General features: G+C 42.1%; 1 protein-coding gene across 1 annotated transcript in view; it reads right to left on the reverse strand.

Moving 5' to 3' along the window:
- The window catches only part of INO80 (INO80 complex ATPase subunit), a 125102-nt gene that overhangs the window by 77771 nt on the left and 32874 nt on the right, over positions 1-14457 (reverse strand). The window contains exons 8-16 of the mRNA XM_045015832.1: positions 13570-13623; positions 11098-11301; positions 9410-9605; positions 9127-9194; positions 8576-8785; positions 7820-7900; positions 4918-5013; positions 1234-1293; positions 633-775 (exon numbers count right to left, since the gene is read on the reverse strand). Coding sequence (XP_044871767.1) covers positions 633-775; positions 1234-1293; positions 4918-5013; positions 7820-7900; positions 8576-8785; positions 9127-9194; positions 9410-9605; positions 11098-11301; positions 13570-13623 — 1112 coding nt within the window. The remainder of the gene's footprint in view (positions 1-632; positions 776-1233; positions 1294-4917; positions 5014-7819; positions 7901-8575; positions 8786-9126; positions 9195-9409; positions 9606-11097; positions 11302-13569; positions 13624-14457) is intronic.

The following is a 14457-nucleotide window of genomic DNA, read 5'->3' on the forward strand; positions in this document are numbered from 1 at the left end:
TAATTACACTTGCATATTTCGTACATATGACCAAATACCAAGGCATTCAAATCCATGGAGATGGAACCATATAAACACCTCGCTCAGTACAGTCAGGTTCTTAGAAAGGTAGCTTTTACTTATAAATGGTAACTTCCTTCCATCAAAAACTTCACATACAATAAGCTCAAGAATGTGAATACTAAGTTCCCCGAATGTATGCAGTTACGTGGACTGGGGTAGCAGCCTATTAGTTTAATTTTTGCACATAGTAGACTGTTGTGCTGAAGTGTTCAGCGCTAACTTGATCTTTATTCCTTTTGGAAAGGGAAAGAACAGGGCTTTGCCCTCCTCCTAGTTGACATTAGAACATGTTAACCCTTCTTCAGCCAAAATGACTGTTGTAACGGGACCTTGAGAGGGGGAAGGGAGAAACTGAGGTTCCCGGCTGGGTGCCTTAAAAACATGTGCATAATAGAATGCAATGCCATAAGGATTCTTTACTTTTCTGCCAGTTCCTAAGACAATTTAACCTTTCTTTCAAATTTTAACTCATCAACTCATGTATTCTTAGTGTTTTCCCACTCTTTTCTGTACCAACTCAAAAAAGATTCCTGAGCAAGAGAGGATTTTGTTTCTGCTACAAGTATTACCTGGAGCTACTCTTGAGTGCCTGTGCCTCATCCAGCACCATATACTGCCACTTCACTCGCTGGAAATACTTCACATCCTGGACCACCAGCTGATAACTAGTGATCACCACATGGAACGGTGCATCCTGAGTGTACAACGTCTTCTATAACCACAAACAAGAGACACATATCTGGATCATGTAAACAGAGTGGAATGAAGAGTTTTTCATCTGTACAGGGGTCTCATACTTCCATTCAATAATCTTCTATCACCATTATACTTTCCTTTCCCTTATTTGGAATCTTATTTTTTTTTAAACGGAGTTGGGTTATTAAAGCAGCATAGCAATAATGCTAGACCCTGAAGTCCTCTGCTTTATTTGCAGAATGCAGTAGCTTTGACTGAATTCTAGAATGCCCTACATTGTTACACCCTATATTGTTACCCAGAATGGGGCAGTCCTTTCACTTTATTTATATAAATTTAAAAAAAGGTGAAGCAGACGGGGATGAAGAATATAGAACTCTATATTTACTCATTCTTTTGCTTTGTAGAACATATCAGCAGTTTCTGTTTTACTCTGTACAAGCAGAAGTGAGGGTGAAACGACAGGGATGTTACCTGACTCCAGAATTTCCTGATCACTTTTCTGTCATGGGGATTTCCCCAATATGGTAGCACCTAGAACAAGTCAAAAGTACAAAAAAGTTATTTTCAAATATTGATATACCTGAACCAAAACTATAAATGTCATGTTCTCCATAGTAAAACAAAATAAACCTCAGAGAGTGGCACACCTCACCACCAAAACAACCAAAGGGAAAATCACAAAAGAGGATCTTTCCTAACTCAGAGAAAATATGAAAGTATTTAAATATATTTAAGGAACAGAATCTTCCAAACAAAAGCCTCAAGCAGCTTAGTTCATCAAGGAAAAACTGCTAAGAGAATCCCTTAATAGCCCCAAAGCAGCTGTGGCCTTTTCCAGCCCGACCTTCCAAGAAAATAATACTGATATTCTTTCAGTTCACTGTAGAAAGAAGTTTGCCCATGGCTGCTAGCCAATTTAGCAACTTACTCTTGGACATCCCTGAATGGCCAGTGGTTCCCTTAACATTGAATTCCCCTCTTCACTGGTACAATTATTTTTGTACTTCAAGGCTATGCCTCAATACTTTACTATGGGCTAAAAGTCAAGTAATCCCTACTGGACTGCCTCAGGGAAGAAATAAAGGAGTAAGCACAACAGCCACAGATTTCTATTTATTCTTTTATAACTCAGAGTCCTGATGAGCCATTTCCCATGTATGGAGATCTGAGCTCAGCAGTTAGCTCCACAGCAATTCAGAGTAACTAGTTACTGCCATCTATTGTTTGATATGGGAACTGCACAGAACTGGTATTGAGCATAAAAGGATGCTGGTTTCTGAAGCACAGAACAAACAAAACCACATATACAACTCTCCCTAAACAGCTTTTATCACCTTAGCTGCCTTATATGCTACACAAGGGGCGGGCAAACTTTTTGGCCTGAGGGCCACATCAGGTTTCCAAAATTGTACGGAGGGCCAGTTAGGGGAGGCTGTGCCGCCCCAAATAGCCAGGCGTGGCCCGGTCCCCGCCTCCTATCCGACCCCCCCACTTCTTGCCGCCTGACGGCTCCCCCAGGACTCCTGCCCCATCCAACCCCCCCGTTCCCTGATGCCCCCCCCCCAGGACTCCTGCCCCATCCAACCCGTCCCCTCGTTCCTTGTCAGCCCCCCCTGGGACTCCTGCCTCATCCACCACCCCTTGCTCCCTGTCCCCTGACCACCCCCGGACCCTTCACCCATGACTGCCCCCTGCCACCCCATCCAACCACCCCTCTCATTCCTGACTCCTCCCCTGGGACCCCTGCCCCATCCAACCCCCCTGTTCCCTGCCCTCTGACTGCCCCAACCCCTATCCACCCCCCCGCCCCGACCATCCCCCCAAACTCCCCTACCCTCTATCCAACACCCCCCTGCTCCCTGCCCCTTACCACGCAGCACAAAGCACCGGTGGCTGGCGGCGTTACAGCCGCACTGCCCAGAGCACTGGGTCAGGCCGCGGCTCTGCAACTGCGCTGCCCAGGGTGTTGCACCGACAGCGCAGCGTGCTGAGGCTGCGGGAGAGGGGGACAGCAGGGGAGGGGCCAGGGGCTAGCCTCCCAGGCCAGGCAGGAGGGTTCCGTGGGCCGGATGTGGCCCATAGTTTGCCCACCTCTGTGCTACACTCTGTTTTAGCAGTATCTTCCTTCAAATAAGATGACCCACAATGGGCATGATGCTGCAAATGTGGCCTCATCAGTGATTTGCATAACAAGCTACTCAATAAGCCAACAATTTTTAGCACTGCTGCACACTGGACCAATAATTTAAATATTAGTTCAAATAGTACTTCCAGATCCCTCCTTTACAATATTAATTAACACTAGGCATTCAGACTATTAATTTGGAAGTCATTTGTTCTCAAGCGCACCACTTTACACCTAGACACCTTGCATTTTATTCTTTCCTATATATATTTAAAAAACAAACTGCACTTACATTTATTGTTTTCTAATCAGCCTCTTGCTACTGGAGAATACTGGTTAGTTAAAAATATTTGATAATGACTCAGATATTTGATCTATAATCTTCTGTTGCCTGCAGGTGTAACTCATAGCTACCTGGTGCTTTGTCTATCTGTTTTATTCACATACTTCCTTAGCACTCAGTGATACTCCGACTGTGGCTCTCAAGCTGCAGGTGGCTCTTTAGTGTGTCTCCTGCATCTCTCTGTAGCTCTGACCTTGTCCCCATGGGTCCCACGCTTCCAGGCAGTTTATGCTCGCTTCAGAGGCTCACTGCAACCCTCCATGAAGCCCTTCTCTCTCTAGGGCCAGGGATACAGTCTACTGAGCCCTTTTCATCATAAGCCAGCAAGGAGGTTGGTGAGAGAACTCCCACAGTCTCTGTTGCTCCTACGGCCTCATACCAAAACAGTTTAGCCTCCTGTCCTGACATGAGCCTGTCTTCTCCTCCCAGGAGGTATTTCTGTAGTGGTGGGTTGCGGGAAACCCAGGCCTGCCCTCTACTCCAGGTTCCAGCCCAGGGACCCTAATGGTAGCAGCTGTTGGCAGCCAACCTTTCACTGCCAGAGTTGCTACATTTCCCTGGGTCACTTCCCCACAGCTCTCCTGCTTCTCCCTTCTTCACCCTTATCTTAGGGCTCTCTTACCGATGGTTTGAGGGTATCTTCATTAACCAGCCCTTCAGCCACACTTCCTCTCCTTTGGCTCCCTGGCTCTCCTCTGCCTGACTGGAGTGAGCCCTTTTATAGTATCAGAGGGGCCTTAATTAGAGTCAGGTGGTCACATTAGCTTAAGGGCCTCACCTGACTGTTTGCAGGTTAATTGGAGTCAGGTGTTCTCATTAGCCTAGCGCAGCCCCTGCTCTGGTCACTCAAGGAACAGAAAACTGTTAATTCAGTGGCCAGTATATCTGCCTTCTTTTACTCTGCTGTACCCAACTGGCCTGGGTCTATCACAATATTTCCCACCATTCACACTATGATGGCTCTTTTGGGTAATGCTGATCGCTCATTTGGCTCCGTCAGTAATCTCATTTTCCTCCAATTTATCTTTTGCAAGACTGAAATATTCTTCATGGATGTACTGTTAATTTATTTTGCGGCAATTCCTTATTTCTCATATTTTTCATCCTCCAAGAACTTGTTTATTTTATCTTAATACATGTAGCTATTTGTGCTTCATTACTCTCCTTGCTTTTTGAACAGTGTTTACAATCCTGGTCATTTTTTTTTATTTTCGCTTAACGATGCTGAAGTTTTTCCTCCCTCTAAATTTTTAGAGCTGTTTCAGTTCACAATTAAACCATCTATCATTCAGACACAGATTTTGAACAACCCACAACAAAGCACTAATCCTACAGACAACGCAGAAGATTCAGAAATCACTCTCTTGCCTGGCATTGTGGCACAATCATAACTGTGTCATCTCCATGGTTATGCCACTGCAGAATCTAAATGCTTCGCTGATAAGGTGCTCTTTTAGAAACATCTGCCCCAAAATGAAAATAATGGAATTCAAGTGACAGATACTCAAGTTCTGAATAATAGAATGTTCCAGAAGAGCAGGTCAGGGACAAGATCACAGAATCATGTCCCTCACATCCTCTCAAACATCAAGCTAATCAGATCATCCAGATGTGACAAAGAGCTGAAGGGAGTAAGGAAGTTGGTTTTCTGAGCCAAAAGGAATAGTTTCCTGAATATGATTCTTACCTTAAATCTAGGAACGAATCTGGCAAACTCCTGATGCCAGTTGTTGAGTGTAGAGGCAGGTGAAATAATTAAAAAAGGTCCCCAGATGTTCTCTCTCTGATATAGGAAAAAACAAATCAATTGGAGGGAAACAGAAACAGTTTAATGCAGCATTGTGATTAATTAAGGACAAGGGCTGCACAAGAGAGGAAAGTATACAGATCATAATAAAGCTTCCTACCAACACAGCAGGGTGATGCACTGCTAGATTCAGCAGATTAAATATTTGGTGTGGCCTCCTTTCAAATCCACAATGTTGCTCTGTAAACACCCACTGGATGTGTGAATACTAAATTCAAACTGTGACCTGTCTCTCACTTTCTGCAAATTGCTATTTGCTCACTGCTACTGCCACTTAGCCAGGGCTCAATGCATATGCCACTTTGGCAAGCAAAAGATCTAAGGTGGCGTGGAAACCTGAGCTTCCTCACAAAGCAGCACATTCATGCTGGTGAACAAGGAATTCTAGGCCTACTGACACAGGGTCCAATCATGAGCTGGCCTACACACCTATGCAAGGGAGTAAGGGAGAATAAAGTCCAGTGCAGGCTTCCAGAATCATGACTCACAACGCAATGGGGAGAGCAGCCTCTCAGGGGAGCTAGTTTCCTTTCCACACAGGTGGGCAGGAAGTGGATGAAGCTTTGGCTCCACATGCACTTCCAACATGCTGGCCACCAATGCAGCAAAGCTGGCATGGAAGGGGAATTAATCTGCACCAGGAAGAAGGATGATGCTTCTTACTTCCTTCATGGTCAAAGTGGGAAAACAAGGACCAAACTGCCTCTCGGTCACAATTCTGTTCTTGCTTTCGTCCTAGGGCAGTACAGCTACATACTGCTCCCTATATAGTACAGGTTTCAGAGTGGCAGCCGTGTTAGTCTGTATCAGCAAAAAGAACAAGGAGTACTTGTGGCATAAGCTTTCGTGGGCTAAAACACACTTCATCGGATGCATGCAGTGGAAAATACAGTAGGAAGCTGTATATACACGGAGAACATGAAAAAATGGGTGTTGCCATACCAACTCTAATGAAACTAATCAATTGAGGTGGGCTATTATCAGCAGGAGAAAAAAAAACTTGTGTAGTGGTAATCAGGATGGCCCATTTCAAACAGTTGACAAGAAGGTGAGAGTAACAGTAGGGGAAAAATTAGCAAGGAGAAATAGTTTTACTTTGTGTAATGACCCATCTACTCCCAGTCTTTATTCAAGCCTAATTTAATGGTGTCTAGTTTGCAAATTAATTCCAGTTCTGCAGTTTCTCGTTGGAGTCTGGTTCTGAAGTTTTTTTGTTGGAGAATTGCAACTTTTAGGTTTGTAACTGAGTGACCAGGGAGGCTGAACTGTTCTCCAACTGGTTTTTAAACGTTATAATTCTTGATGTCTGATTTGTGTCCATTTATTCTTTTGCATAGAGACTGTCTGGTTTGACCAATGTACATGGCAGAGGGGCATTGCTGGCACATGATGGCATATATCACTTTGGTAGATGTGCAGGTGAACGAGCCCCAGATGGTGTGGCTGATGTGATTAGGTCCTATGATGGTGTCCCTTGAACAAATATGTGGACAGAGTTGGCAACGGGCTTTGTTGCAAGGATAGGTTCCTGGGTTAGTGTTTTTGTTGTGTAGTGTGTGGTTGCTGGTGAGTATTTGCTTCAGGTTGAGGGGGCTGTCTGTAAGCGAGGACTGGCCTGTCTCCCAAGATCTGTGAGAGTGATGGATCGTCCTTCAGCATAGGTTGTAGATCCTTGATGATGCGCAGGAGAGGTTTTAGTTGGGGGCTGAAGGTGACGGCTAGTGGCGTTCTGTTACTTTCTTTGTTGGGCCTGTCCTGGAGTAGGTGACTTCTGGGTATTCTTCTGGCTCTGTCAATATGTTTCCTCATTTCCCCAGGTGGGTATTGTAGTTTTAAGAACACTGTCTAAACTACTATATGCCACAAAGGGCCACAATAGTTGTTCCCTTAACTTACCCAACAATATTGTTACTCTATCCAGCTATACTCTTAGCACTGCAGAAGAGTCTGTCCTATCTCGGGGCCTCTCCTTCTGCCTCTCCATCCCTGCAAACATGACACAGTTCTGCGGTGACCTGGAATCCTACTTTCGACATCTCCAACTCAAGGAATATTTCCAACACACCTCTGAACAGCACATTGATTAGTTTCGTTAGAATTGGTATGGCAACACCCATTTTTTCATGTTCTCTGTGTGTATATATATCTTCCTACTGTATTTTCCACTGCATGCATCCAGTGAAGTGGGTTTTAGCCCACAAAAGCTTATGCCCAAATAAATGTGTTAGTCTCTAAGGTGCCACAAGTACTCCTCATTCTTTTTCCTATATAGTACAGATTGCAAGGTGACAATCTAGCACACAGTGCAATTCTATGCACATACGTAAAGGTGCAGGCTACTTTGGGTGCACCTCTCATGTAAAAAGAGAAGCACAGAAGACAGATTTACTATGCTCCTTACTGCAAAGAACAGTGGGAAGTAGGAATTCTTGCTTACTGACTCAAAAAGCAGAACTCAAGTTGCCCTCCTACTGATGTGTTCATGTCTTAAAATCAATGGACAGATAAAACTGCATCATCTTCTCTCCTGTGGTATTTATCCTTTCTTCTTATAAAATAATTCAGCTTCAATCAAAGGGAGTTGCTCTCTGGATGCCAAGGGTGTGCAATTCAGTATGCATATTCTCTTTTTAAAGTTGCATCTTTAGAAGGATATGCACACTGAAAGAAAATGCTGCATCAGGCATCCATCTTAAGGCATTCAATTAAGCATCTAGAACCCAGTTCAATCACGTTAAGTATGTCTTCCATCAGGTAGATGGGTGACAAAGAATCCACTTACCTCAGCCAGATGTGCTAGCAGAGCGATACTCTGGACTGTTTTACCCAGACCCATTTCATCTGCAAGAATTCCATTGATGCCCTGCAAAAAACCCACATGTGAATACCCCTACCTCACTTTTCCATAACACATGTAGGGCTATCAGAACACATGCCACCAAAGTGAAGTCAGGCAGCCCTGTTTATAACCAGTATGAAACCTCCTACATCATCTTCCCCCAGTGATTCTATGAATTCATAATCACTCCCTGCTTCCACCTCTTCAGCCATTTCCTGACCTGATTTTTTTCCTCAGCATGCTTGCAATTTGCAATCTAATTTAAAGCATGTTTGTATTCAAATGCAAGGCTGTCTCCAGTTTACAGACTGACCTAGGCATTAAATAAAGAATGACAATGTGCATAAACTCCCCATTGCTCAGTCTAGTTTTGGTGAGGGTGCATAAATATGCAAATGAAAAATCTAGAGGCCAATACCACATGCAATTTTATCTTATTAGTTCTTAAAGAAGTCAGGGATACTTGTTTGGTGGAGCTACACAATATTCTTTTCACTTCTGTAGAAAGATAGGCAGTGTACACACATACACAAGAGACGAGGCCTGAAGAGTTTCTACACCTCATAAAAGATCTTTTGATCAGGAATAGAGACCAGGGGCCAAATGTATTCCTAGTATAACTGCACTGGCTACCATGGAATTATACCAGATTGAATTTGTCCCCGGAAGTGTAAATGGCTGCAAAAAGCACTAGCATACCTGCTCATACAGGTTGGCCAGCCAATTCATGCCTTTCAACTGGTATCCCTTCAGTTTACCATTGAAAATGGTAGGCTGTGGAATGTCCTCTCCAGCCCGGATAGATGGGTTTGCTAGGCTGTAGCTCTCTCCGAAGCCAGTGCCAGACTTGTTAGCAGCCCGTAGAGCAGCTGCCCGACTCTCCTTTGCATCTTCATCAAATGACCTGGTCTAAACAACGGGAAAATTTGGGTAAGATACAGGATGCAACCTAATACAAGAAATTCATTGGGAAATGGTCTCTCATCCTTCACATGCTAATACATATGGTCCCCTTCAAAGCAATGGATAACATGGCTGTCCCTGTAGTTTGATTATACAATTTATTTTCATCCAGTCCTCTGCCCTCCAGTTTCCCAGCTGTTCACTAATGAACAGGGCAACAATCAAATTAAAAGAAGCTTAGAATCCATCACTAAAATAGGTGACTTGAAAGATCACTATTCTAGTTCTAGTGCCTCTTCAATTTACTCCACTTCCCCTTCCACTTCAAGCATCCAAGCAATACACACCCGGGCCTGGTGAATCTGGTAAGCATCTTCTGCGTTCTTCAGAGCCTGGGCCTTGTAGTAGTTGCTATCTGAAAAGAATATCACCACATTAAAATACATCTGTTAACCACATTGTAGTACCACCTCAAATTAAGACATGGATAAATTCCAATGATTTACAGAAGTGATTCTTCACATAATATTCCAAGCACAGAAGCCCCTAGGTCTGTATCATTCTCTGCATACAGTAACCATCATCTCCAATGGTTCCTATGGCCTGCTGTAATTTTGTTTCTAGCCTTACCATAATCCTCTTGGGTAATGTTGACCACTACCCCTCCACCAATATCAATCTGCCTTTGGGTAGAGCTGTCTTCCAGCTTGCGCAGGATTTCTTCCTGTATTCCATCATGTCCAATATCTCGTTTGCGACTCATGAAATGGGCATATAACTCAGTCTGGGTGATCAGGAAATTAAGTTTTCGCTGCTGTCTCTTAGCCTGAGACAAGACAAATTTACAAAAAAAAAAGGGGGGGGGGGAGAAATGAAATGAGGTTTAATGTTTAAAGAAGAGAAAAAGACAAAGACATGCAAGCAAGTTATACGTTGCAACCTTTTTTAACCCTGTTACATATAAACAATCTAAATTTTTATACTGCACTCATCACCATGGTATCAGAGTGCTGAAATACTGGTTGCACACTAACACTCATCATATAAATACCTACATTGAAATGTACAGTGGTTATGAGCTCAGAGTTTCTCATAGCACAGTAAGCCATGACCAGGAACACCAAGACCTGGGGAAAAGCAGCTTAGCAATTTTCTTTGCAATGTAAAAATTAGGTAGGAGTGTCCAGGTGGCTGAAAAACTGCATATCCAACTAAAAGTTTCCATACATGTTTAAGTCACACTAATTAACTCTGTGGTAATTGTCTTGCCATTCACTCACATGAGAGAATAATGATGGAGCTAACAAACAAAATGCACCTTCAAGTAAAACAGCACCAGGGTGAGAAGTTAGGAATGAGGCAGAATGCTCAGTGTTCAACAAGATTCTATTGTATAGCTAGATCTAAAAAATTGAATTTATACAACTGCTATGGTAAAGCTAGCGTATTAATACAAAAGAGCAGAAAGGCTTCACAAAAACCTTGGGAGATGGGATGGATGCGGAATACACTATAAATAAAGGCATGATTTGATCTGAACACACGACTGGGAATCAGGAACTCGAGTTCTAATTCTAGCTCTGTCACTGACTTCCTTTGTAATTTAGGGCAGACTGATTTATTTCTATGTCCCAGTTCCTTCACCTGCAAGTAAGGATGAGGAGAACATAATTCCTCACAAAACTCCTGTAAAGTAGCTAATTTTGCCTGAATTCATCCTCCAAGTGCTCCTGGGGTACTCCCTGAGAAGGCCATCTGATTGCTTTGTGAACCCTTTGCACTGGCGTCACAAAAACAAAGGGACCACAGGACAATTATCAATTGGGTCCTCGATTGTTCTTATGTGTTCTGAAGATAAATTCCATATGTTTTATTATGCTCTATACATAACTTAAGATAAAATAAACCTAACACACCAGTGAATTTAAAAATAGCCTGATTTCTGAACTTGAGGAAGAACTTAAGAGTTACAATCACTAAAAGATCATCCTCTAGAAATAGAGAGCACTGAGCACTATGTGCAAGTCAGACACACTACATCTCACTAGTCACATCCTCTTTAACCAACATTATGGTCTGTAACTGTAATTCTTGCAATCTGAAGGTTCTGGCTATAGCTAATTTGTCAGAAGATTCTGGTAAATCCTTTTAAGATAGAGTGGAAGACAATCTCTGGAAGATCATTGAAAGGAAGAACAGTTGGTGAGTTTGATTGTCCAGGTTTAAAGACCCTGACTATTGTGCTTGTTCATGTCTCTTCAGCTCCATGCTCTAGCTCTTTTCAGATTAATTTTCAGCAGTCTAGATTTTGGCCCTACCTCTCTCATCTCCTCATCCAGCTTGCGCTGCTCCAAGGCCTCTTTCTCAGCTCGTTTGCGGTGCTCTTTTTCCACCTTCTCATACTTCTTCCAGTAGAGAAGCATTTCCTTGGTGAGGCGACGTGCCCGTGGTAGAGTCTCCTTGCAGTTCTTCTGGGCCTGGATAGCAGCTCGACGCACCTCCCTCATGCACTGATGGGCCAGCTGGGGTAAAGAGGGAGGGTTCAGGGACAGAGGAAAAAAAGTTTTAAAATCACCATCACCAAAGGGCAACATTTAGGTGTTGCAAGGTTGCAAATTCCTACAACCAAGGCTGACCCTCCCAAAACCTTTGATGCTGTGCTTATTTATAAAGCTTTTTTTTTTTTTGGGGGGGGGGGGGGGGGGGGGGAAAAGAGGTGTACAAGAGAAGAAAAGCGCTTCCATACGGCTCCACAGACATTATCAAACATAACATTCCTTACAAAACCCAACATTAAAAACGTCACAGTTGTATGGTTAAAAGCACTCAAAGGGGATGGTGTCTTCTGCTTAAGGCACTGGAATGGGACTCAGGAGATCTGATTTTGAACAATAGCTCTGCCACACACTTCTTGCATAACTGTGGGCAAGTTACATGGACCTTGCCCACACCAGACTTTACCCCATAATGTCTCTCACTGTTACCAAGAGTGAGGCTGCACCAATGGTAGCAATAGTGTGTAAGTGTAAAGTGGCCATTGGCTTTTTAACTCCGCTGCTGTCCATGCCTACATCTGTTTTAGATATGCATTATGATACAGTCTTTAATTACATGATCACATACTATTTCTAAATTATACAGTATATTATCATACAATTATTCCTACAACCTCAGATAAAGGTGTAGCATATTTTATTTTTTCATTCTATTATGCTAACTTCCTTGTCATCATGGTCCAGTAAATCTCTGCTGGCTTAGACACTGTGTTAAGGTTTTTTACAGTAATTAAATGCTGTATTTTAGTGCATATTTTAATTACCTGTTTAGTGCATATTTTATATATTTGAGAATTATGTGAACAGGTAATTAAATGCTGTATTTTAGTGCATATTTTATATATATATAAAATATGCACTAAAACACAGCATTTAATTACCTGTTTGTTCACATAATTCTCAAATAATGCAGTATAACAATATATACTTTTTCTATAACCTTAGATATACAGTATTAAGAAGCTACATGTGTGCCATTTTGTGATACTACACAGACACTCCATGAAAGTCTTTATTTGAAAAATACATAGTAAGCATTATTTACAGAACACACTACAGACTTAGTATACTACATAGCAGATATTTTACACAATTACTCTGTGTAGGCCCACCTACGTGTGTAGCTAAATTGGCTTTATAGTTGACTGCCTTATCCCTTGACTTGAACCTAAGGAAGACTTTGGTGCTGGTTGAAAAGAAAATATCTCCTACATGTTATTAAAATATATACATTAGGGAAAAAAACCTTAACACAGTGTCTAAGCCAGCAGAGATTTACTGGACCATGATGACAAGGAAGTTAGCATAATAGAATGAAAAAATAAAATATGCTACACCTTTATCTAAGGTTGTAGGAATAATTGTATGATAATATACTGTATAATTTAGAAATAATATGTGATCATGTATGTATTAAAGATATCATAATGCATATGTGTGTGTGTGTGCGCGCGCACACAAGGGGCAGAGTTAAGGATGCATGTGCAACCTTACCTTTGGCATTTCCTGACTTCTGAGAGCTTAGTCCTGAAGCCTTAATTTCTATTAATTGGTGTGTGGGTATAGCTGTGTGTTTTGAAGAAAACAGCACAGCTTCACTCTCCAGAGCTTTGCAGCTCTGCAGGCTTGCAAAAGGTAGACAACAGTAGACAACAGCTGCTGTAAATATTGTAATCTCTAACTACTTGTCCACATACCACCAGAACACTCTGTCCCCTGTACTTAAGTAAGCATGCTGGAAAGAACCTGTCTGTTGTAAAGCTCCTAAAATGCATAGGAGATACCACTTCCCCTGCATATTTTATAAATGTACACAGAAAACCCTCCCTCAATCTATTCACACTTTATAAAGTCAGTGGGAGTTCTTCCCCCTTCCCCAATCTGGAGAGACTACCTCTAATTGTTGGTGATGTGAACATCTGCTCACCAGGGTCCTGATCAAAAGCCCATCAAAGTCAATGGGAGGCTTTCAATTTATTTCAATGATCAAGCCCAAAGAGCTGGACTGACGTCACCAATAGCAAATAGTCATATTCCTACTTATAAATGGGTAACTTAAAAACTGGAGAGAGAGTGAGAAGATCTGTAATGAAAACATCAAATTATGTGCTACCACAGTTGCTATATTAGCAATGGCTTAAAGATACGGCAATGAATTAAGAAGAAACAACAGCAACATGCAAAAAAATTTTGCACAAGATATAATATGCAAACATGAAGCTTAACCACCCTTACCTTTTTGCTGTTGGTTAGGAAAAGATTGCGTGCTGAAGCTTTTTGCTTGTATGCCTAAAACAAGACAAAATTTCATATACCCATTAATTATGGGATTATGGTTTGATAATGTTTTATAGGTAATTATTCATTTTTAAACACCCATACATACACAAACAAAGCACTATATAACTGCATTACAATACAGTCTTCAATTATATAATCATAAGCATTATGGGGATTTCTGCCTTCCTCTGAAGTATTAGAATGGCTTTCATCCTGGTAACTGGGGGCATACACACGTATTGCAACAGTTAAAGGGATTATGTAAAACAAACTTAAAAAACAGTGCAATTCAGCTGTCACACTAACCCTCTTTTTACAATAGATTCCTTGCTTACTATTTCATGTATAGTTTCAGGCATCCTGGGACCAGGTCCTTTGCCTCTGCAGATGATTCAGTTGGGCACTCCAACCTGTCCCTGAGGCATATATGATAAAAGTGTCATTGTTGGGGAGAGGGCAGAGAATGGTACCCCTTTTGATACATTGTTTGGGTCCAGATACCAAGTGCATTCTTGCTCAACTTGAGGCAGGACAGAAACTCTCATTTATATGATATTGGATAGCAAGTACACTGAACTCTTCCACATTTGCAAGGATAGACGGTTATGTCTAGTAACATCACATGCCAATACGTGGCCTAGCAGCTCAAGATATGCATGCATGGACATTGTGGGATTTGATTTTAGGTTGTTTGTCATTGACTGAAGAGACCAAAACCTGTCTTCTGGGAGATAAGCTCTTGCCGACCGAGAGTTGATCAAAGCTCCTATGAATTCTATCATCTGTGATGGTGTAAGAAAAGATTTCTTGCAGTTCACAAGGTAACCTAGCTGGGAAAACAGG

This window comes from Mauremys mutica, chromosome 4 (assembly GCF_020497125.1).
Source record: "Mauremys mutica isolate MM-2020 ecotype Southern chromosome 4, ASM2049712v1, whole genome shotgun sequence".
NCBI lineage: Eukaryota > Metazoa > Chordata > Testudines > Geoemydidae > Mauremys > Mauremys mutica.